General features: G+C 48.1%; 1 protein-coding gene across 1 annotated transcript in view; it reads left to right on the top strand.

The window, feature by feature from the left end:
• The first annotated feature begins 6,789 nt into the window (after positions 1 to 6,789).
• Positions 6,790 to 24,150, top strand: part of LOC140393726 (ethanolamine kinase 1-like) — a 117,377-nt gene continuing 100,016 nt past the window's right edge. Inside the window, 1 exon segment of the mRNA XM_072480051.1 lies at positions 6,790 to 7,395. Within this exon segment, the coding sequence (XP_072336152.1) occupies positions 6,967 to 7,395 (429 nt within the window). The 5' untranslated portion in view covers positions 6,790 to 6,966.

The following is a 24,150-nucleotide window of genomic DNA, read 5'->3' as shown; positions in this document are numbered from 1 at the left end:
GACACAGTATGTGTGGAGAGAGAAACGTAGTTAGTTGGCCGAATCTTTCTCTGGGCTCAGGGAAACATAACTGACGCCCTTTTGTTGCTCGCAACTTAACACCAGTTCTATGTGTGACTTTACACTCCATTTTAGCCTTTTTACACTGGGGCTGACTTTGCAGCGTAAGTTGCAAGTTGCACAGGAGTGCATGAGGAATGTGGGTTAGAAGGCCCGCCAACACAGTGTCCCAGCTCTCAACAGTGTTTAATGGTTCCCTAAACATCATTCCTCATCCTTCCCACACCCCACCCACCCCAAATCTACCCTAGCCTACCCATTCTCTCTCAGATCATCCATACCATCCCATGCCATCTCAATATCCGTCATATAACCTCCCTAGCCACTGACCCAGTATGCACTATGTCCAGTCCTCAGATTCCGTGCAATATTGATGGAATACATTTTACATTCCTTGGGAAAAAATAAACCCCAGAATGGATATTTTAGCTGTTGATTCAAATTTGCTAGAGGTTCCTTTGGTGTCCCTCCTCATCAGCCCCCACCCCTCCCCACCCCGGCCCAACCCCAAGAAGCTTCAAGGCGGTTTGGTCTCAGGATTTTCAACACATTGTCCGCATCAGCAAAGCATCAGGCATTCTCCTTCACCCTCTGACCACTCCCCTCCCCCACTTACTTTAAATTTAAAAAAAAAATTTTTATGAGGGTATTTGCAATTTTTATAATAATAACAGCGACATAAACATGACACAATAAACATCCTCCCTCACAGGTCCCACCTTCACTAACCCCCTACTCTAAACTAAACTAAACCGCGACCCCCACCATTTCTGCTGACGGTCAATTTTCCCCAAATAAGTTGACGAACGGCTGCCACCTCCGGGTGAACCCTAGCATTGACCCTCTTACGGCAAACTTTATATTCTTGAGAGTGAGAAACCCAGCCATGTCACTAACCCCGGTCTCTACACTCGGGGGCTTCGAGTCCCTCCACATTAATGAGATTCGTCTCCGGGCTACCAGGGAGGCAAAGGCCAAGACGTCAGCCTCTTTCATCCCCTGAACTCCTGGCTCTTCCGACATTCCAAAGATCGCTACCTCCGGACTCGGCACCACCCATGTTTTGAGTACTGTGGACATCGCCTTAGCGAAACCCTGCCGAAACCCTCTGAGCTCCGGGCATGCCTAAAACATGTGGACATGATTTGCTGGACTTCCCGCGCACCTCGCACACCTGTCCTCTACCCCGAAAATCTTGCTCACCCGGGTCACCATCGCATGTGCCCAGTGGACTACCTTGAATGTTATCAGGCTAAGCCTGGCACATGATGACGATGTGTTAATCCTACTTAGGGCATCCGCCCACAGACCCGCCTCTATCTCTCCCCCTAGCTCATCTTCCCACTTGCCCTTTAGCTCCTCAACCGGAATTTCCTCCTATTCCATGAGTTCTTGGTGGATGTCTGATACCTTCCCCTCGCCCACCGATGTTTTGGAGAATACTCTGTTCTGTATCCCACGTGGCGGCAGCAGCAGAAAGGCCGGAACCTGCCTTCTCAAAAAGCCTTGTACCTGCAGATACCTAAACCCATTTCCAGTTGGCAATTCAAATTTATCCTCCAAGGCTGCAAGCTGGGGAAGTTCCCGTCTATAAATAAATCCCCCATCCTCCTAATTTCCTGCCCTTTGCCATCTCCGGAACCCACCATCCAGCCTACCCGGTACAAACCATAGGCAGCACGTTAGAATGGTGGTTAGCACAATTGCTTCACAGCTCCAGGGTCCAGCTTCGATTCCCCGCTGGGTCACTGTCTGTGTGGAGTCTGCACGTTCTCCCTGTGTGTGCGTGGGTTTCCTCCGGGTGCTCCGGTTTCCTCCCACAGTCCAAAGATGTGCAGGTTAGGTGGATTGGCCAAGCTAAATTGCCCTTAGTATCCAAAATTGCCCCTAGTGCTGGGTGGGGTTACTGGGTTATGGGGTTAGGGTGGAGGTGTGGACTTGGGTAGGGTGCTCTTTCCAAGAGCCGGTGCAGACTCGATGGGCCGAATGGCCTCCTTCTGCACTGTAAATTCTATGATTCTATCACAACTGCAGGTGCTAACCCATCCCTCCTCTCCTTCTCTGCCACCCCTGCACTCCTTCTAGATTATTCCTACCGAGTTTTGGACTCGGCTCAAAACCCAGGCCATGATGTCATCCCATCAATACCTCCTTATTCCATCCCTGGCCTAGTTTTTGGCTGCATAAAAAAAAAACCACTATCGGACGAGCAGCCCTTGTCTGGAATGCATTTCTCAGCCCTGTGTTCAATTTGTCGAGAAGTGGCCTTAAAGAGGCACGCAATAAACATCACGGAGAAAGCAAATCTGCAACATAGCATCAGAAAAACTAAGCTGGTGGCAGAACAAAGGAACATAGATTCTATCCAGCAAAAGGAGTATTTAAGACAGGTTTTCAAAGCAAGAAATGGACTTCTGAGCAGGGTAATGCAGGGAAAGAAACACGGAATCAATTAAAGATCAGTCGGATGCTGGTACGAGGGGTCTGCAGATCTTTTGGAATTCTTCGAATAAGTAAGAGAAAATGTAGGCAACGGGTAATGAAATACATGCAATATGTTTGGATATTCAAAAAGCCTTCAAAAAGGTATCACACGGCAAATTCAAGACTAAGGTCAGGCTGAGTCGGGGATAAGTAGCAAAATGGATACCGAGCTGGTTACAAAACAGAGAGTAGGGGCTTAAAGATCGTTGCTTAGACTGGTGGAGGATGTGACGTGGTATTCCACAGCAATTGACGCAGTAATGGCCACTGCTCACCGCTTACAGAAACCGTATGAACCTGGGAATCAGATGTACAATCTGGAACAAAAAGGCCAGAAAATACAGGACAAACTCGGCAATTCCGTTTTTATTTCAGATTTCCAGCACTAACAGTATTTTGCTTTTATTTTGGTACAATCTGAAAGGCCGTGGCGGACACTTAGCTGGAGGTTAATAATAATAATAATAATAATCTTTATTAGTGTCACAAGTAGGCTTACATTAACACTGCAATGAAGTTACTGTGAAAATCCCCTAGTCGCCACACTCCGGCACCTGTTCGGGTACACTGAGGGAGAATTCAGAATGTCCGATTCATCTAACACATACATCTTTTGAGACTTGTGGGAGGAAACCGGTGCTCCCGGAGGAAACCCACGCACACACGGGGAGAACGTGCAGACTCCACACAGACAGTGACCCAAGCCGGGAATCAAACCTGGGACCCTGGCGCTGTGAAGCAACAGTGCTAACCACTTATTTAACTAACCACTAGTTAAATACAGCGAAAAATTGCAATAGAATACAAGAAGGCATGCAGAAAACCTGCAGAATGGACATGTAAGTAGAAAATTAATTTCACCGATAAGTGTGAGGTGATGTACTTTGGTAGCAGAAATAAGAGGCCACATTCTGCCGGGGAAATGGGCCAGTGGAGCATTTGTTACAAATTATTAAATGTAGCAATGATATATAAAAATGTTATTAAAAAAGCACGAGCCTTCGTTTCTCGAGGAACAGCATTGAAAAGCAGGGAGATAATGTTGAAATTGTATAGAACCTTGGTCAAACCACACCTGGAACAATGCATACTGTTCTGGTCGCCTTATTACTGAAGAAGGACATAATGGTGGTGAAGAATGTGCAAACAAGATTTATAATAATCTTTATTGTCACAAATAGGCTTACACTGCAATGAAGTTACTGTGAAAATTCCCGAGTTGCCACATTCCGACGCCTGTACGGGTACACAAGAGGGAGAATTAAGAATGTCCAAATCACCTAACAGCACGTCTTTCGGGACTTGTGGGAGGAAACCGGAGCACCCGGAGGAAATCCACACAGACACGGGGAGAACGTGCAGACTCCACAAAGACAGTGACCCAAGCCGGGAATCGAACCTGGGACCGTGGAGCTGTGAAGGATAAAAGCAGAACTGAGAATTTATAAAGTTCTAACTATCAAGAATAATTGAACCTCTGTGCTTGTTAACCTGTATTGACTCCCAGGAGAACAATTCTTCAATGTTAAAACTTTTATCCTTGTGTTCAAATTTTCCATGGTAGCGACTCTCCTTATCTCAGGGATTGCCTCCAAACCTCTAAGTTACCTGTCCTGCAATTTTTCATTTTTCGTCCATGGGATGTGGGCGTCGCTGGTTAGGCCAGCATTTATTGCCCATCCCTGAGGGCATACTGAGGGCATTTAGGACTCAACTGCATTGCTGTGGGTTTGTGCCACATGTAGGCCAGACCAGGTAAGGTTGACAGACTTCCTTCCCTAAAGGGCACTAGTGAACAGAAGGGTTTTTCCCGACAATTGACAATGGTTTCATGGTCGTCTTTTAATCAGACTTTTAATTCCAGATTTAAAAAAAAATTGAATTCAAATTCCACCATCTGCCCTGGTGGGATTCGAGAGCATTACTCTGGGTCTCTGGATTACTAATCCAGTAATCCAGTGACAATACCACACCACTGCCTCCCCTGATGCCTCCAATTTTAATTGCTCTGGTTGGTGAGGATATTGGGCGGGATTCTCCGTCTGTTCCCGCCAGTTAGATTCTCCATCAGTTCCCGGCAGCGGGATTCTCTGTCTGTTCCCGGCAGCGGGATCCTCTGTCCGTTCCCGGCAGCAGTATTCTCTGGTCCCACTACGGTGAATGGGAGCTTTGACTGAACGTCAAATTCTCCGACCTCACTGACAGCCGGGGCGGCGCAGACTCGCAACGTTGAATCCCGGCCATAAACGCTGGAATTCCCTCTCTATTCTTCTCCGCAGCCCCCCCCCCCCCCCACCCCTGCGACTGTGATATAAAATAGTTAGTTCAAATATTAGTTACAGTAATGTAGATGTAGGCCAGTTTAATTCTAGTGAGTTCACAAAGGGCAAAGCACAAAGGATTTCAGAAAGCATGGCAAGGAAGGGGGGAGGGGTGTCTGGTGGAGGATGGGAAAAGGATGCTGGGTAACAAGAGGCCCAGGGTTAAGGAATGCGAAGTGAGCCAATCAGGATGTATGGCCAGGTCAGGAGGGGTATAGGATGACCTATGGGAATCTTGTATGTGAAACTTGATGCCATTTGAATGTATTTGCAGAGATCTCTTTGTCTCCGACTCATTCGTTTTCCGAGGGGTACAGGAGACACCTTGTGTGTTCTGAGTCTCTGTGAAGCGAGTCAGACTTGCAAGTTGGTTAAAAATAAATAATACTATACCTACAAATCCATCTCGAGTTTTATTGAGGCCAGACTGACGGGTAAAGAAATTAATATTGTCATTTGGTGCCGAAACCCATACAACACACACCCAAAGGGAACACAAGATTTTCCTCAGCTGCTCTGATATCTCCCTATGTGGCTTAAGGTGACAAATGCTACCCAATAACACTCCTGTGAAGTGCCTTCGGATATTTTGTTTTGTTACATAACTATAAAATTGTCATTGTGGAATAGAATGAGGCTTGTTTTTTCTGCCAGAAATGGCTGAGGGGGTGGCCGAAATAAATAAAAAATAACGTAGTCACTGAAGGATTCCGGAGAAATGCTTTAACCAGGAGAGCGGTGAGAATATGGGACTCACTGCCACACTGTAGTTGACCTGAATAGCATTTGGTGGGAATTCAATGAGAAAGAAAGGAATAGAGGCTGTTCAGGTGGGGTTAGGTGAAGGGGGATATGGGGTGCTGGAGGACCAGTTCGCTGGATGAAACACTCTGGTCTGGATTCTCCACAGCCCCACTCCGAAATCACATTTGGCGTGGGGGCGGACAATTAGCTTTTGCACCGAAATCAGGCCCGGCGCCGGTACGGTGATTCTCCGGGACCCGAGAGTCGGTGTGTTCGCGGAATACTCCGCGCGGCTCGGGGGGGGGGCCATTGCCAGAGGCCCGCGCAGCGATTCTCCGCTCCCAACCAGCCGAGTTCCCGACGGTGTGGTTCTAACCACCTATCGCCATTCGGGAAGCTCGCGTGGCGGCTGCGGACTCAGTCCGTGGCTGCCCTGGTGGGGGGGGGGGGGGGGGGGGGCGGGAAATCGAGCACCAGGGGGTGGGAGGCTTTATGGGCGGCGGGGGGACAGATCGGACAGGACGGATCTTCAGGTGTGCGGCCGATCAGTTGGGCCTACATCTTGCAGCTGCCTCCGTGGTCTGAGTCCACCATGGCGTTTGGCACGGCCGCCGCAGTGCGCGTGGACTCCAGACCGAAGTGCGTGGGCCAGTATCCACAGCCAAAGCTGCGTGACGCAGTATGGTCCCAGTATGAAGCGTATGGTCCTGCTAGCCCCCGACAGGTGAGTGAATGGACTAATCTTTTTTATTGGAAACTCGGGAGTGAAGCGGACATGGTCCCATTTTGTGAGAATCCAGCCCAGTCTGTTTCTGGGCAATGAATTCCCTGCAGCGCCATTCTATTTAAATGGGTCAAAAATCATTCCTCATCTCATATCTATCTTGTGAGTTGCAATTGGACATTGAGTGATAACCTGCAGAACTCTGGAGTTGTACAGGCAGCAGTGTCTTTGAACTGACTCCGGCTCCGCCATGAGGAAACAATAAGAGTCTTGTTTGCTGGCACATGTGCGGGGTACCACTCAAGCTGTTACATTGTGAGGTATTTTTGGATCAGTAACACAGACATCACAATGACCCGTGTATGTTTCTTAAGCATGCATGAATTTCCCCATCCTTTGTAAGTGAGATATAAATATATTTTTAAAAAAGTTTTTTCCATTGTAAAGTGTGAGCTCACTGATGAGATCACCTCTGCACCAGAATCTACAAAGCCAACAATTAGATATCTATATAAAATCAGCCTCAAGCAACTCAGATCATTGGCGTCCTGCTGATACAGGGAATGTTGGAGAGAGACTGCATGGGAAAATGCTGATTGCAGGAGAGTTTGGAGGAGGACACGCTCTTTTCTGATGTTCCGACCTCCCTTTGATAGGGGGAAGCACTTGCCCGACGCAGCCGATTGCGATGCAGCCGGTGGAGGCTCCTCCTTCACGCCCTGTCGATGTGTGAGCTCGGAGCCGCTTCCTGCCTCATTCCAGCCGGACCAGATTCCGGAGGAGGAGCCGGAGCTGACAACCGAGTACGTTCGCCCCCTCCCTCCACCTCCCTTCCTCGCACATATATCCCGGGCCGACCCCCCCTCCCGCCCCCCAACGCCGTCCCACCCCCTGTCCGGCCACAGGAGCTGGGACATGGAGACCGAGGTGCACGTCCCCACCGGAGCCCCCGCCGTGCCCAAGTTCACCATCTATGTGGACGAGAACGACGTGATCTCCGGCGCTTTGGAGCTGGTCGGGAAGCTGCGGCCCAAATGGGACGTGGAGCAAGTGAAGACCAAGGTAAGCAGGGAGAAAATGGGCCGAATGCCCCCTTGGCTGCCTATCTGCAGGACTCAGTCACCTGGAGCTGACAGCATCCCTCCAGGTGTAGTGCAGCCCAGTCAAACGGTTGTTGTTGTCACCAGGGAATTTGGATACAATTACAATTAGTTACATTGTTTCATCAGCTACCAGGCGATGGATACATTTTTTTTGATACATTCTTTGATACATTTCCATGGTGTGGATACATTGTAGTGGCTGCCTCTCCGCTTTCTCCAGAGGAAGGGGGGATCGGAGAGGCACCTCCAGCCTCTTCCCATCCCCTCGGCCCTCCTCTGAGACTAGCCCCCAGCGACGGCCACCCAGGCGCCCACCTGTCACTTTCACCTTTGAAATTGACACCCTCCGCCTGAGAATGAGCAACATCCCAGGAGAGAGGGATGCTGGCGTTGTGATCCTGTATGTAGCCTTTATCTGGGGTGTTTAAATATAAAAATGTGAGCAGTGTGTAACTGACCGGGATTCACAGCTCAATCTTGAGTTGGAATCCTTTTCTGTTTCTCTCTTTCTCTGTTGATCGCTCGTCGATCCTATTGGCTGTCAAGCCCACCAAACTTTTGGGTCTGGTCTTGGGACCTGTGATTTGTTGCTGATGAACTCTGGGTGCTAACTCCTTGCCCAGAGGGTATACTTTGGGGGTAGGACACACACACACACACACACACTTGATCAAAGTTGTAACTTCTTTAATGACACCGAAGGTCAGCTGTTGTCAAATGCAACATTTTTAAAAGGGGGCAAATGTACAGTCATTCCAAGGATCGTTTACTTTTGCCAACATGCAAATTAGGAACAGATAGAGGTCACTCGGCCCTTCAAGCTTTCTTGGCCTTGCAATAAGATCATGGCTGATCTGATTATGACCTCAACCCCACATTCCCACTTACTTTCCCCCCCCCCCTCACCCCCATAGCCTTCACATAGCCCCTAGTCGCCACATTCCGGCACCTATTCGGGTACATGGGGCGGGATTCTCCGACCCCCCCACCGGTTGGAGAATCGCCGGGTGGCGGCTTGAATCCTGCACCGCCGGCCGCCGAATTCTCCGGCACCGGAGATTCGGCGGGGGTGGGAATCACGCCAGCCTGCGGGCCACCCCCGGCGATTCTCTGGCCCGCGATGGGCCGAAGTCCCACTGCTGTAATGCCGGTCCCGCCGGCGTCAATTAAACCACCTCCCTTACCGGAGGGACCAGGTGGTGCGAGTGGGCTCCGGGGTCCTGGGTGGGTCGCGGAGGGGTGCCCCCACAGTGGCCTGGCCTGTGATTGGGGCCCACCGATCCGTGGGCAGGCCTGTGCCATGGGGGCACTCTTTCCCCTCCGCGTCAGCCGTGTAGATCTCTGTGATGGCCGACGCGGAGGTGACTCCCCCTGCGCATGCGCGGGGATGACGTCAGCAGCTGCTGACTCTCCCGCGCATGCGCAGACTTCCGCCGGCCGGTGGAGTCCCTTCGGCCCTGGCTGACATGGCGCCAAAGGCCTTTCACGCCAGCCGGTGGGACGGCAACCACTCCGGCACGGGCCTAGCCCCTAAAGGTGAGGGCCTGGCCCCTAAAGGTGCGGATTTGTCCGCACCTTTGGGGCGGCCCGATGCCGGAGTGGTTCATGCCACTCCATCCCGCCGGGACCCCCTGCCCCGTCGGGTAGGGGAGAATCCCGCCCCTGGAGGGAGAATTCAGAATGTCCAAAGTACCTGACAGCATTTCTTTCAGGACTTGTGGGAGGAAACCGGAGCACCCAGAGGAAATCTGTGCAGACATGGGGAGAACGTGCAGACTCTGCACAGACAGTGACCCAAGCCAGGAATCGAACCTGGGACTCTAGCGCTGTGAAACAACAGTGCTAACCACTGTGCTGCCCTAAGAGTGGGCAGATGTCCTGTCATTTCCATGTCAAGGAAAGATGGCATTTCTAACAGTGCAGCATTTCCTCTGTGCCACTCTGGAGTGTCAGCCTGAAATTTTGTACTGAAGTCCTCGAGTGGATTTGAGCCTAAAACCTTAGATGTTTAATCTTCCTTGCTTGCAAAGACTTCTGGAGGAAGCAAAGACACTCTGAAATTCTCAGAGGGTGGGTCGATTAACTCTTCTACCCTTGTACGCTGGGAAACTGCAAATGCTCAAAATTGTTTGAAGCGCGTGTCTTGCCTGTTGTGAAGTGGATATATCCAGTGAAAGGCCACTCTTTCCAGAGGGGCTGAGACATTTGTGGAAAAGAAACCAGAACAGTTCAGCAGATTAATATTGTTCAGCAGATAAATATTATTACCTTTTTTTTAAGAAAGCTTTTTTTTTCAACCCATAGGAAATTGCAATTACAGACCAGGTAAATAGCAGCTGGAAAGGCATCTCAGAAAGCTTGTTGAGCAACTTATGGGAAGCCTGTGGCTAAATTTTGTAACCATGGCGACGAGTTTGCATAGGCCATTTGCAGTGCAAATGTGGGCATAAGAATTTATAGTTGGAATATGTATTTTTAAATAAGGACAGAATGTGCAGTCTTACAGTGGACGCAATTATATTTGTGAGCCTTGGTATAATCGGCAGATTTAGAAGTCCTGACATTGAGAATGCCTCTTGAGAATGTGAGGGTGAGCCTTTCACAAGTGGCAGCACTATGAGACATCTTGTACTGGTTATTGTCATTCTTGACTGACTCTGTAACTAATGTAACTAATTGGTGACAAGGGAGCATAAATTTAGAATTATCGCAAGATGGCAAGGAGAAGTTTTGTACAGAGGAGATTAGAGCATGGAATATCTGATAATGAGTGACTATTGAGCCAGAGGCGGCAGCCTGGTATTACAGGAATTTGGGAAGGAAGGATGTGACTAAAGGACAGGCAAGGGTATGGAAAGTTGTGGAACCAAGGTGGGCAGATAGAGTTAAGCTACCGGTCAGTCATGAACTTGGTGAATGATGTAAAGAACCTGAGGTTCTGAATGGTCTATTCTTGTTATGTTCTGAAATAGATTTTGAGTTAGTTTCAGTTTAAGGGCTAGCACAGTGGCCGCATGGCCACTGCGAGTGCTGTCATTTCTATGTTCCGCACTCAGCTGTGAGGGGAGTATATCGATGCTGAACCTGGACAAATGGATATATTCGGAGTTAGCACTGTTGCTTCACAGGGCCAGGCTCCCAGGTTCGATTCCCGGCTTGGGTCACTGTCTGTGCGGAGTCCGCACGTTCTCCCCGTGTCTGCGTGGGTTTCCTCCGGGTGCTCCAGTTTCCTCCCACAAGTCGCGAAAGACGTGCTGTTAGGTAATTTGGACATTCTGAATTCTGCCTCTGTGTACCTGAACAGGTGCCAGAATGTGGCGACTAGGGGCTTTTCACAGTAACTTCATTGCAGTGTCAATGTAAGCCTACTTGTGATGATAAAGATTATTGTTATAATCGTGATTGCAAAATATAACATTGTATTATAGTAACACTCACCAATCACGAAAGTAAAGTCACCATAGTTCTAGATGACCATAGGCTGCTTTCCCCTTTGGTAGTGATTTAACCTGAGGGTCACCACACCTCAGGCGAGGGGCAAGTTTGAGAAGTCGGGTCCTTCTCAAACCTCAGCCTATACGGGAATACCCTCACCCTCAACCGGTACGGGAATTGAACCCGCCGTGCTGCTGGCCTCCCTCTGCATCACAAACCAGCCGTCTGGCCGACTGAGCTACCACAAAATTGAACCTAATTTTTTTGGGGGGTAGATGTGGAGTTAGTGCAATGATTTGTTTCATGATCCATTTCTTTGTATTTATTTAGATGCCATCTTAAGTCTTTCACCTCCTCTCAAAACTCACTAAGTTATCTAACTGCATATAACTCCCTCTCTGGGCTTGGAAGTGGCTGCTGCTCATTGAGAGTCAGTCATGCAATACAGAAGAGGCCCTTCAGCCCATTGAGTCTGCACTGACAAAACTACTCTATCCCACTTTCCTGCACTTAGCTCATAGCCTTGAATGTTATGACGTTTCAAGTGCTTATCCACATACCTTTTAAAGATTGGGTGGTTTCCTGCCTCTATTACCCTCCCAGGCAACACTACCTCTGGGCGAACATTTCTATCCTCAAATCCCCTCTAAACCTTTCACCTTGAAATTATGCCCCCCTTTATTGACCCTTCAGCTAAGGGGAACAGCTGCTTCCTAACCACCCAGTCATACCCCTCAATCTTATACACCTCAATCAAGTCCCCCCTCAGCCTTCTCTGCTCAGCCTGTCCAGCTTCTCTTCATAGCTCAAATTTTCCATCCCAGGCAACATCGTGGTAAACCTCCTCTGCATCCTCTCCACTGCAATCACATCCTTCCTATAGTGAGGTGACCACAGTACTCCAGCTGTGGCCTAATCAAAGCTTTATGCAGCTCCAGCATAACCTCCCTGCTCTTATAACCTATGCCAGTGTTCTTCAAACATTTTTCCGGGGACCCATTTTTACCAACCGGCCAACCTTCGGGACCCAACCCGGCTGACCTTCGCGACCCACGGCGACCGACCTGAGCGACCCACGCCGGCCGACCTGAGCGACCCACCATTTTCTCTTACCTTGTTTGCTGCTGACAAAAATGGCGGAAATGGTTTTGGGTCCCTTTGGCCCTCGTACACGCTCCTCCAATGGAACCTGTTGGATGAAGGTGAAGCCTTCCGCTGTCAGAAAGTATGGAGTCTCCATCTGTCCAAAGTTCTGCATTTTTTCCTGTAAAATTTTATCAAATAAAACCCCTCCCGAGCTTGTAAAAGAAAATAAAAATAAAATGAATAAAATAAATGAAAAGAATAAAAATTCAATGAATAAAATGAATAAACCCCCCCCGAACTTGTAAAACAAAAAGCTGCGACCATTAAAAAAAAAAGTGGCCGCACTGCGCATGCGTGCCCGATCACCGGTTATGCGCCGATGATCAGGCGTGCATGCGCAATGCAGCCGCACTTGTTTTTCCATGCTTGTGGCCATTTTGAAGGCCGCTGGCAGCCGGCGTTATTAAAAGCCGGCTGCTGTGTGCAGATTTGCGCGATCGGGAGCGCCGCAGTGGACGGCTCCGCGGCCCTCCCGGCACCCGCCTGCGACCCACCCGCGGGTCCCGCCCCTGAGTTTGACAATCACTGACCTATGCCTTGACTGATAGAGGCAAGTGTTCCATATGCCTTCTTAAGCCCCCCTATTAGCCTGTACTGCCATCTTCGGGGGTCTGTGGACAAGCACCTCAGGATCCCTCTGTTCCTCTGAGCTTCTTCGTATCCAGACATTCATTGACTGTTCCCTTGTCTTGTTACTCCTTTCAAAGTACATCACCTCGCACTTTTCAGGGTTAAATTCCATCTGTCACACATCTGCCCATCTGACCAACCCGTCTATATCTTCCTGCAACCCAAGAGCTTCGTCCTCATTATTAACCACCCTGCCAACCTTTGTGTCATCCGCAAACCTACTTGGCAACCCCCCACAATCGAACAATAAAGGACCGAGCACTGATCCCTGCGGTACGCTACTGGAGCTGGCCTTCAGTCAGACAAATATCCTTCTCCCACCACCCACTGTCTCCTACAACTAAGCCAGTTTTGGATCCAGCTTGCCGAGTTACCCTGAATCCCTAATGCTTTTCCTTCTTTATCAGTCTCCCATGTGGGACCTTGTCAGGAGCTTTGCTGAAATCCATATAAACTACATCAACTGCAATACCCTCATCTACACACCCGATAACCTCCTTGAAAAATTCAATCAAATCTGCTAGGCTTGACTTCCCCCTGATGAAACGGAGATTAATTCTCTCCTTCAGAATTTTCTCCAATAGTTTCCCACCCACTGATGTGTGACTCACTGATCTGTAACTTCCTAGTTTATCCCTACCACTCGCCTTGAAAAGTGGAACCACTTTAGCTGTTCTCCAATCCTTTGGCACCTCCCTTGTGGCCAGAAAGGAATTAAAAATTTGGGTAATTTCCTCCCTTGCCTTCCACTGCAGCTTGGGATACAACTCATTCAGACCGTCAAAGCCTCCAATACCTCCTCACTCTCAAACTGTTCAAGAACCTCATAGTCCCTCTCCCCGAATTCTGTACCAACATCCTCCTCACTAGTGAAGTACTCATTTAACACCCCACCAATGGTCCCCCGATTACACGGACAGATTGCCCCATCGTCCCTAATGGTCACAGGTCATCAACTTCCCCTTAATATACTTATAGGGACAGCATGGTGGCGCAGTGATTAGCACTGCTGCTTCACAGTGCTGAGGTCCCAGGTGCAATCCCGGCTCCGGGTCACTCCGTGTGGGGTTTGCACATTCTCCCTGTGTTTGCGTGGGAGAACCCAAAACATGTGCAGGGCAGGTGGATTGGCCACGCTAAATTGCCCCTTAATTGGAAAAAATGAATTGTGTACAGCATGGTAGCACAGTGGTTAGCACAGTTGCTTCACCGCTCCAGGGTCCCAGGTTCGATTCCCGGCTTGGGTCACTGTCCGTGCGGAGTCTGCGCGTTCTCTCCATGTCTGCGTGGGTTTCCTCCGGGTGCTCCGGTTTCCTCCCACAGTTCAAAGATGTGCAGGTTAGGTGGATTGGCCATGATAAATTGCCCTTAGTGTCCAAAAAGGTTAGGTGGCGTTACTGGGTTACGGGGATGGGATGGAGGCTTGGGCTTAGGTAGTGTGCTCTTTCCATGGGCCGGTGCAGACCCGGTGGGCCAAATGGCCTCCTTCTGCACTGCAAATTCTATGATTCTATGAAATTTAAAAAAATATATATATATATTCTTATGGAATATTTTGGGATTCTCCCTAATCTTACCTGCCGATGCTTTTTCATGCCCCCTCTTTACATTTCTAATTGTTTTATTATTAATTCCCCACTGCATGTTTTATACACCACTAAGACCCCCACTGACTTTCTCCCTTGTACTTGCTAAAAGGCTCTCTTTTCTTATCTAGTGCTGAATATTCCTACTCATCCAGGGTTCTCTGGGCTTCGTGCTCCTACATTTCACGGTAAAGGGACCATGCTGGCCCGTTACTCTCCCCATTTCCTCTTTGTTCAGCACTATCATTAGTGCAATTCGCCTGCCAGAATTGGTAATGATAATATTGGTAATGAGGCCTCCTATCCAACTGCTGCTGGACATCGCCCAATGCCTCCCTCGTCTTTTGTGGCAGTAACCCTACTTTTAAAGTCAACTCCTGTGTATGTGTACAAGGAGGAACCTTGTGGAGCTTTACCGCTTAGAGTTGTGGACATAGACATCAGCAACTTGAATCAGATCAAATATCAATTCTGGATTATGGTCTCAGAGCAACTTGACCAATGCAGGTGGGTTCCATTAAGTGAACCATTCCTAGACTAGATTTGTTGGGCTACGAAAGTCGCAGAGAATCCCTCATTGAAACTTGAACTAATCCCGCTCGGGTGTCTACCCGTGAATGTCCTTGCATTGAAGTCCACGCGTGAATGTAAACATATAACATCTTGCGTGTACACAACACTTGAGTTGCGCTTTGCATTAAACACCAACAATTCAGAACTGAACAGATTTTAAATGTACACCGCGAACCCATCATTTTCTACTTCTTTACAATGGCAGCCGTAGTTCAGTTGATGCCACTTTTGTTTCTGAGTCGCAGGGTTTTAGATTCAAGTCCCGCTCGAGGGCTTAAGGAGAAAATCAAGGTGATAGTGTTGGAGGGTGCAGACTTTCAGATGGGACAATAAGCAGAGTCCCCATCTGCCTGTTTGGGTGGATGGTAAAGGTGCCATGTCACTATTTCGAAAAAGACCAGGGGAGTTATCCTAGTATTCTCTTGACATTTACCCCCAATCAACATCACAAAAAATAATGGTCTGGTCACGGTCACATTGATGATTGGGGGAGTTTGCTGTGTGTAAATTGGCTGCTGGGTTTCCCACATTACAACAGTGACCGCACTTAAAACGTATTCCATTGACTGTAAAGTGCTTTGGGGCAGCTGGTGGTCGTGAAAAGCCCTACATAAATGCAAGTCTTGCTTTACTGTATTCCTTTATATGACATTTGGTTAACCTGTCCTCTCCCAAGGGGAGGAACCAAGCAGTAGCCAATTGAAAAATCTATAATGAGCGTCATTAGTTTTTAGTTTGAATTCAGGATGTGCCCATTAGGAACCTAACATGGAGCACCTCAACAAAGGCCATAAAGAGAGAGGCCATGTGGGTCTCATCCTCACAACCTAAAGATGTGCAGGATAGGTGCATTGGCCGTGCAAAAATGCCCCTTAATTGGAAAAGTAAAAAAATATTAAATTAAAAAGACGGACGCCAGGTGAGCAGCGAAATTGCCAGGCCTGAATATGATGGAAAACCAGGAAATATATAATGAGATAGAAGATTGGTTGCTCCAAGGGTACATACCATCTGAGAAATGCTGCTACTTTTCACATCTTCAATCAGTATGCAGTATTGGGTCAGCTACACAGCTAGGTATGGAGCACAGTTCCTTGTGCACGGTCTCAACAATGTCCCATTTCCTTCCACATCAGTGGAGGTTTATTAATTCCGCACTTGTTATCTCCATGAGCTGTAAGTGAGATTTTCAATTTTCGTGTCATGATTCCAATGTGCAGAGTGCCCACTGTGCCAGCCAGCATATTGGGGTTGCAGGGTGGGATTTACAGCAGAATTTGCAACAGGCAGTGCATTGTCCAGCAAGCAGTTTGTGTACTCAGCACAATCTGTATCACTGCACTATGACAAACTCTCTGGTCTCTTCAAAACAGAGTCTCTATGAACCGCAGCAAACAGATCATTACTAAAGCTGCAGCAATGTCTCCCAATAGCAACAGGATGATTTCTGTGGAAAAATGCAGTCACTGGAGGATAGTTACATACAAGCTATATGCAGGAAGGCAATTCCTGTCACAGTAATGTGGTCTGGAGCCATGACTGATGGAGAGGATCATCTCCATTCTGGCTGGGAATAGTGGTGTCACAAAATGCAACCCTATAGTTGCCTCTTGATACCATCAGGTAAGAACAGAGGCCAACAGTCCAGGTTCCTGCTCTGAATTACTAACTAACATTGTAAATTACTGGTAGCTTTGGAATGTGTGAGTCACATAAGGCTGAACTTGCATTATAATTTTAGTAAGTGTGAGTCAAATACATTTTATTGAAATAATTTAGCTAATTATAATAATCTTTATTAGTGTCACAAGTAGGCTTACATTATCACTGCAATGAAGTTATTGTGAAAATCCCCTAGTCGCCACATTCCGGCGCCTGTTTGGGTACACTGAGGGAGAATTCAGAATGTCCAATTCACCAAACAAGCACGTCTTTCGGGACTTGTGGGAGGAAACCGGAGCACCCGGAGGAAACCCACGCAGACATGGGGAGAAAGTGCAGATTCTGCACAGACAGTGACCCAAGACGGGAATCGAACCTGGGACCCTGGCGCTGTGAAGCAGCAGTGCTAACCACTGTGCTACGGGTGCCGCAGATCAGTAATGGCAGTGTCACAATTGGAGGTGGCACAAAGAGGAGAGATCACAGCAGCATTTCATGGTCAGGGAAAGTGACCTGGGGGTAGATTGTAATTGGACATTTCCGGTCAGCATAGGATTGGATGACATTTTGAGGAAAGCAAATTGGAAGCCCAACCACAGAGTTGGAGAAAATCTGTCCTGGCCCTTTAGATTACTGCAAAAATACACCTGGCCAGATTTAAAGTGTGTCAACATTATCTGATGGCCGTGGGATAAGCCTGTTCTGGACCTGGACTTTGGAAGATTTCTGTGGGCAGCAAGATCTCCCAATGGTAGTAAATCTTTGGAATCCTATGGTGAGTAACTCACCTCCTGACACCCCCCCCCCCCCAAAAAGCCTGTCCACCATCTACAAGGCACCAGTCAGGGGTGTGATGGAATACTCCCCACTCAGCTGGATGAGTGCAGCTCCAACAACTCTCAAGAGGCACAACACCATGCAGGATAAAGCAACTCGCTTGAAGGAGGAAGAGGCGGTGGCATAGTGATATCGTCACTGGACTAATAAACCAAAGACCAAGGGTAATGCACTGGGGACCCAGTTTCGAATCTCACCATGGCAAATTCAACAAAAATTCTGGACTTAATAGGGGCGTGGAGGTAGTGGTCGCAATGGACGCAGAGAAGGCATTTGATCGGGTGGAATGGGAATATCTGTGGGAGGTAGCGGTTTGGATTTGGGCGGGACTACATTGACTGGGTCAGGCTGCTGTATCAGGCTCCTGTTGCGAGCATATGGATGAACAGGTCAACATTGGACTATTTCAGGCTGCACCGGGGGACGAGACAGGGATGCCCCATCTCCCCACTGCTGTTCGCGTTGGCCATCGAGCTGCTGGCAATTGCGCTGAGAGCCTCAAGGGGCTGGTCCGGAGGGGGTGGAACACAGAGTCTCGCTATACGCAGACGGCCTGCATCCTATATGTTTTGGACCCACTAGAAGGGTTGGAAGAAATTACGAGGATTCTGGGGGAATTTGGCCGGTTTTCGGGTTATAAACTGAATATGGAGAAAAGTGAGATGTTTGCGATCCAGGCAAGGGGGCAGGAGAGGTGATTGGGGGAGCTGCCGTTTAGGGTGGTAGGGGGAAGCTTTCAGTACTTCGGCATTCAGGTGGCGCGGGAATGGGAACGGTTACACAAGTTAAATTTGGCCCGATTAGTAGATCAAATGAAGGACGATTTCCGAAGGCGGGACGTTGTCACTAGCTGGGAGGGTGCAGACAGTGAAAATGATGGTCCTCCGAGATTCCTGTTTGTGTTTCAGTGTCTCCCCATCTTTATTCCGCGGTCCTTCTTAAAACGGGTCAATAGGGTGATCTCTGGCCTTGTATGGGCGGGTAAGACCCCGCAAGTAAAAAAGGGGATGCTTGAGCGGAGCCGGGGGGAGGGCGAGCTGACGCTGCCGAACTTTAGTATTTATTTTTGGGTGGCGAATATAACCATGATTAGTAAGTGGGTGGTGGGGGGAGGGTCGGTGTGGGAGTGGAGGCGGCATCATGCAAGGGCACTAGTTTGGGGGCATTGGCAACGGCGCCACTGCCGTTCCCGCCAGCACGGTACTCCACCAGCCCCGTGGTAGTGGTGGCCCTGAGAGTCTGGGGACAATGGAGGAGACATGTGGGAGCAGAGGGAGCGTCGGTCTGGTCTCCAATTTGTAATAATCACCGGTTTGCCCCGGGAAGGCCAGATGGTTCCGGAGATGGCAGAGAGCAAGGATTGAGAGGATGGGAGATATGTTAATAGAGGGGGGCTTTCCTAGCCTGAGGGAGCTGGAGGAGAAATTTAGATTGACGAGAGGAAATTAGTTTAGGTACCTGCAGACGCGGGACTTCCTACGCAGGCAGGTCTCAACCTTCCTGCTCCTACCAACAAGGGGGACACAGGATGGGGTAGTTTCCAGAATGTGGGTGGGAGAAGGGAGGGTTTCTGACATTTACAAGGAACTTATGGGGTCAGAGGAGTCGCAGACCGAGGAGTTGAAATGCGAGTGGGAAGAGGAGATAGAGGATGGTCTCTGGGCGGATGCGTTGAGTAGAGTCAACGCATCCACATCATGTGCCAAGCTCAGCCTGATACAGTTCAAGGTCGTTCACCGGGCTCACACGACAGTGGCTCGGATGAGCAGGTTCTTTGGGGTAGAAGATAGGTGTGCGGGAGGGTCAGCGAACCATGTCCATATGTTCTGGGCATGCCCGAAGCTTGGGGGATTCTGGCAGGGGTTTGCGGATGTCATGTCCAAGGTGTTGAAAACAAGGGTGGCACCGAGTCCGGAGGTGGCGATTTTCGGAGTGTCGGAAGACCCGGGAATCAGGAGGAGAAAGAGGCAGACATTGTAGCCTTTGCTTCCCTGGTAGCCCGGAGGGACTCAAAGCCCCCGAAGTCGGAGACCTGGCTAACTGACATGGCTAGCTTTCTCTGTCTGGTGAAAATCAAGTTCGCCCTGAGAGGGTCAATATTAGGGTTCGTCCGGAGGTGGCAGCCGTTTGTCGACTTCTTTGGGGAAAATTAACCGTCAGCAGAAATGGGGGGGTCGAGGTTTAGTTTAGTTTAGAGTAGGGGGTTAGTGAAGGTGGGACCTGTGAGGGAGGATGATGGTTTTTGCACTATGTTTATACTTTCGTGCACATTGTTTATTCTGTTGTTGTTATAAAACCATAAATACCTCAATAAAATGTTTATATTAAAAAAATTCTGGACGCAAAAGTCTAGAGATGACCATGAAATCATTGTCGACTGTCATTTTAAAAAAGACATCTGTCCCTTTAGGGAAGGAAGGTTTGGCTACATGTGAGTTCAGACCCATGTGGTTCTTAACTGGGCAGCACGATTGCTACCATTTGGAATGACAAGATCAGCAGATACCTGGGAGTTCCACCCCTCCGAGTTACTCGCCATCCCGACTTGGAAATATATCGCCGTTCCTTCACTGTCGCTTGGTCAAAATCCTGGGAACGCCCTCCCTAACAGCAGAGAGGGCGTACCTACACCTCAGAGACTTCAGCGGCTCAAGAAGGCAACTCGCCACCACCTTCTGAAGGGCAACTAGGGACGGGCAATGTATGCTGGCATAACCTGCGATGCCCACATCCCGTAAATGAATTTTTTTTAAAGCCCCTGAAATGTGCTGCCAGCTGTTTTGTTGGGTATTGGCTCTCTACATTGCCTTTAAGAGGGAGCTGGACCAGTTACTGATTAGGGTAGACATTCCATTACCCATAAGATGTGTCTTTATAGACAACACTTGCTCCATGCGGTCTCCTGGTTTGGCTTTGATCGCCTGAGGGGGTTGAAGAGGAATTGCCTGTGATATTTGTTTCCCTTCGTTGCCCTGGTTCCTTGTTGCTTCTTCCAGAAGGTTTCCTAGCTGCAGTTGGGTTGGTCGATTATAAGGAAGCACTAATCCTGATGCTCTCTGCTCATCTTGATGTGTGTCGTCGGCCTTGTTAGTTTCATTTGTGAATATTTGTTTGAACAAAAATAGGGATGATTTACATAATTAAGCCAAAGGATACTTAATGTGCATCGATTACTTTCGGAGTTCATTGCGATTTCGGACGGAAACTGACCTCGATCATCCATTGCACCTTCAGTGTTGGCGGGTGAATCAGGGGAGTTCAATGTTCCATTCAGTTTGAAATCCATCCCAGTAACTGGGCTCAATGCTTCTGAAAGGAAGGTCTTCCAGTAGCTGAATAAAATGCAAAAGCCTTCCTTGTCCAATCTGTGGTGCTTATTGTGGTTTTACATTATGGCAGCAAATTCGCCACCCTTTTTGAGTAGAGGCGAGGTGTGTTTTATACTCGCTATTGGATTTGTGCCTGTTATTGTAATGTCTGGGATAAATCTCACCTGAGCTCTCCAAAGTGTACACTCAAGAATACACTTGATTATCTTTTCAACACACATTTGAAATTCAAGGGGTCAATATTCTTGAACAATGTTACCTCCATTTTTGCCTGTTCTTGCGTTTCTGAAATGGAAATTGGGCAGCAGAATTCTTTTTTTTATTATTAATTGGAAATCCATTGGTTTCCACTTTGAATTTTAATCAGTAAACCATTGATTTGTTTGAATTAATGCTGTGATCCCTTCTTGGGTCACTGACTTGTCCTCACCCAGTTGAGACTCCAGCTCCCTACGGCGTAGTGAGAAATGTGGGCCATATTTGACATAACGCAGGGCGTGCCAGGATAAATATCTGGATTGGACAGGGTACTTTATATTTTCTTTAGCTACCGGCCGATCCTGAAATGAAATTCCTGTGTTTGAATGGAAATTCCTGGATCTCGCGTATAGTAACCAGGAAGGTTTAGTTACTGCAACAGTCAGTGCAGTCTGAGGACATTTGCTTCAGAGGATCCAGTAACAGATATCTTATCCCATTCCTGCCAGTTGATCAATATTATAGCTATCACAGTCTGAATTTATCATGTTCTTGGGTCACAAATATGATACTTCGTTAAAAATTGAGAACCATTGTGGGGTGGCATGGCAGCACAGTGGTTAGCACTGTTGCTTCACATCACCAGGGTCCCAGGTTCAATTCCCGGCTTGGGTCACAGTCTGTGCGGAGTCTGCACGTTTCTCCGTGTCTGCGCGGGTTTCCTCCGGGTGCTCCGGTTTCCTCCCACAAGTCCCGAAAGATGTGCTGTTAGGTAGTTTGGACATTCTGAATTCTCCCTCAGTGTAACCAAACAGGCATCGGAATGTGGCGACTAGGGGATTTTCACAGTAACTTCATTGCAGTGTTAATGTAAGCCTACTTGTGACAATAAAGATTATTATTATATTTTAAGTCCCTAATATCTATGCACAGTTTGTTGCATAATAGAGAAAAGAGGTTGTGCCAATCTTGGCTTTGGATTGTTTGTGGGAGGGAAGGAATTCTCTTGAGCTTCGAGGGAAGAATTAGAGAAGGGCATTGTTTAGTGTTTTTCACCATGAACAATGGATCGGAGCTCGGTTAGAGAGGTCTAGAGGCAATGCACAGAGATTGAATGGGCCCCTGATGAATCAATGAAAGGGTTGGGAATGATGATTGAAAGAATAAGGGGTTGAAGGCGGGCTGAGAATGACGAGGCCTGAAGGGAGAGAGTTCCCAATCACAACAGTAATATTGTTGAAGGCTTTATCCGAGCTGGAGGTGCAGTCGGCACGGTAGCACAGTCTTTAGCACTGTTACTTCACAGCGCCAAAGACCCGGGTTCGATTCCCGATTGGGTCACTATCTGTGTGGAGTCTGCATGTTCTCCCCGTGTCTGCGTGGGATTCCTCCGGGTGCTCTGATTTCCTCCCACAATTCCCGAAAGACGTGCTTGTTAGACGTGCTTGTTAGGGTGAATTGGACATTCTTAATTCTCCCTCAGTGTACCTGAGCAAGCACTAGAATGTGGCAACTAGGGGATTTTCACAGTAACTTCATTGCAGTGTTAATGTAAGCCTCCATTGACACTAATAAAGATTGTTATTAATTATTATTATTTTTAAGTGTAGTCCCAAATTGCAGGATGTACACTGGGATGTTGCAGGATGTACGCTGGGATGTAAGACAGGAGGAGGTTGTAGAAATAGGGGTGTGGAGGGGATTATTAAACCCAAACCCGTTCACCATTGTCCTACTATCCATATCTATCTGTATGTGACTCCAGTCCCACAGCAATATGGTTGAGTCTGAACTGCCTCACTGCAATGTTTAGCTCATAGTTCAGGAAGAAGGCTCGGCTGGCTTCTCTGGGCAACAAAAGATGGTGGTGAAGCCCACATCCTGGGAAATTTTCAATTCTGTAAGCTGGTGGACGTGGATTGAAGGCTGGGTTGGTGAGTCCTGCAACTGAAGGCAAACTGGGCTTGGTGCAGGTGAGGATGCAGAGTCTTGGACAAGTTGAGAGTTTGTCAATGGGGTCGTAGAGCCTGGTGAGAAGAAGGCTGAATCTGACCCTTTTTGTGATTACTGGGAAATGATCCAAAAATATAAACGTGCGTCATTGCTGCACTTTCCTCTTTGTAATTGTAGTAACTTGACCACAAAAATCGTAGTTGAAAAGATGTGATGAAAGTTGATCATCTTTAATAAATAAAAATAATGAAGTTTAAAATACAGTATGGACTCAAAACTAGGAGCAGCTGGTTAAACATTGAAATAACAGTAAGGACAGAATTAGGACAAATTAAAGTTAAATACAAATATACACAGGTAACAACAACTAATGATGTTGCAGCACTTACCGATGACATCAGAACTGGATTTAAATAAGAAGATGCATAATAATAACACTCTATAACTGTAATGTGCGTGGATAATATTTGCCAAGTCATTGGGAACCGCCTTTATTGAACGTGACGAGGTTGCCAAAAAGTGATGAATATGAAGTTAATGAAGCGAGCCAATCTTTCTTATCTTCTTGTGTAAGTAGTAACTGTTAATTTGATCAGCTTGGGCCTTTGCTTTGGTTTGCACATTATTCAGGTGTCAGAACTGTTGTACAGCTCCCACTTGAGCACTGAGAAATTATGCTCCACCCCAAGCTTACCTTCACTTGCTCTCTTGCGAGTATCCCCTCTGACTGAAATTGAATTACAAATTCCGTGGGCAGCACGGTAGCACAAGTAGATAGCACTGTGGCTTCACAGCCGCCAGGGTCCCAGGTTCGATTCCCCGGCTGGGTCACTGTCTGTGCGGAGTCTGCACGTTCTCCCCGTGTGTGTGTGGGTTTCCCCCGGGTGCTCCGGTTTCCTCCCACAGTCCAAAGACGTGCAGGTTCAGTGAATTGACCATGATAAATTGCCCTTCGTGACCAAAACGCTTAGGTGGGGTTATTGGGTTACGGGGATAGGGTGCAAGTGAGGGTTTAAGTGGTCAGTGCAGACTCGATGGACCGAATGGCTGTTCTATGTATAAATTCAATGGTAGAATGAGATGAGGCATAAGATCACTGCAGCTTCTGTTGCTTAATGGCCAAGTCTTTGAGCCATTGGTCTACCTGATCAGATGGACATGGGAATAAAGGTAGGTCATTCATCCCCTCGACTGTTCAGCTATCTTAACATCATCTACCTGCATTCAGTCCATCACCCTTCATACCATTGCCTAACAAAAATCCACTGACCTCCATTTTGGAATTGTTTTACTGACCATCCAGCCTTAACGGGTAGAGATTTCTAGATTTCCACCACCCAGTGTGCCAAGAAGTGCTTTCAGATA

This window comes from Scyliorhinus torazame, chromosome 17 (genome assembly GCF_047496885.1).
Source record: "Scyliorhinus torazame isolate Kashiwa2021f chromosome 17, sScyTor2.1, whole genome shotgun sequence".
In the NCBI taxonomy this organism is placed as follows: Eukaryota; Metazoa; Chordata; class Chondrichthyes; order Carcharhiniformes; family Scyliorhinidae; genus Scyliorhinus; species Scyliorhinus torazame.
The sequence above is the reverse complement of the archived record's forward strand: the minus strand, read 5'-3'. Positions and strand labels throughout refer to the sequence as shown.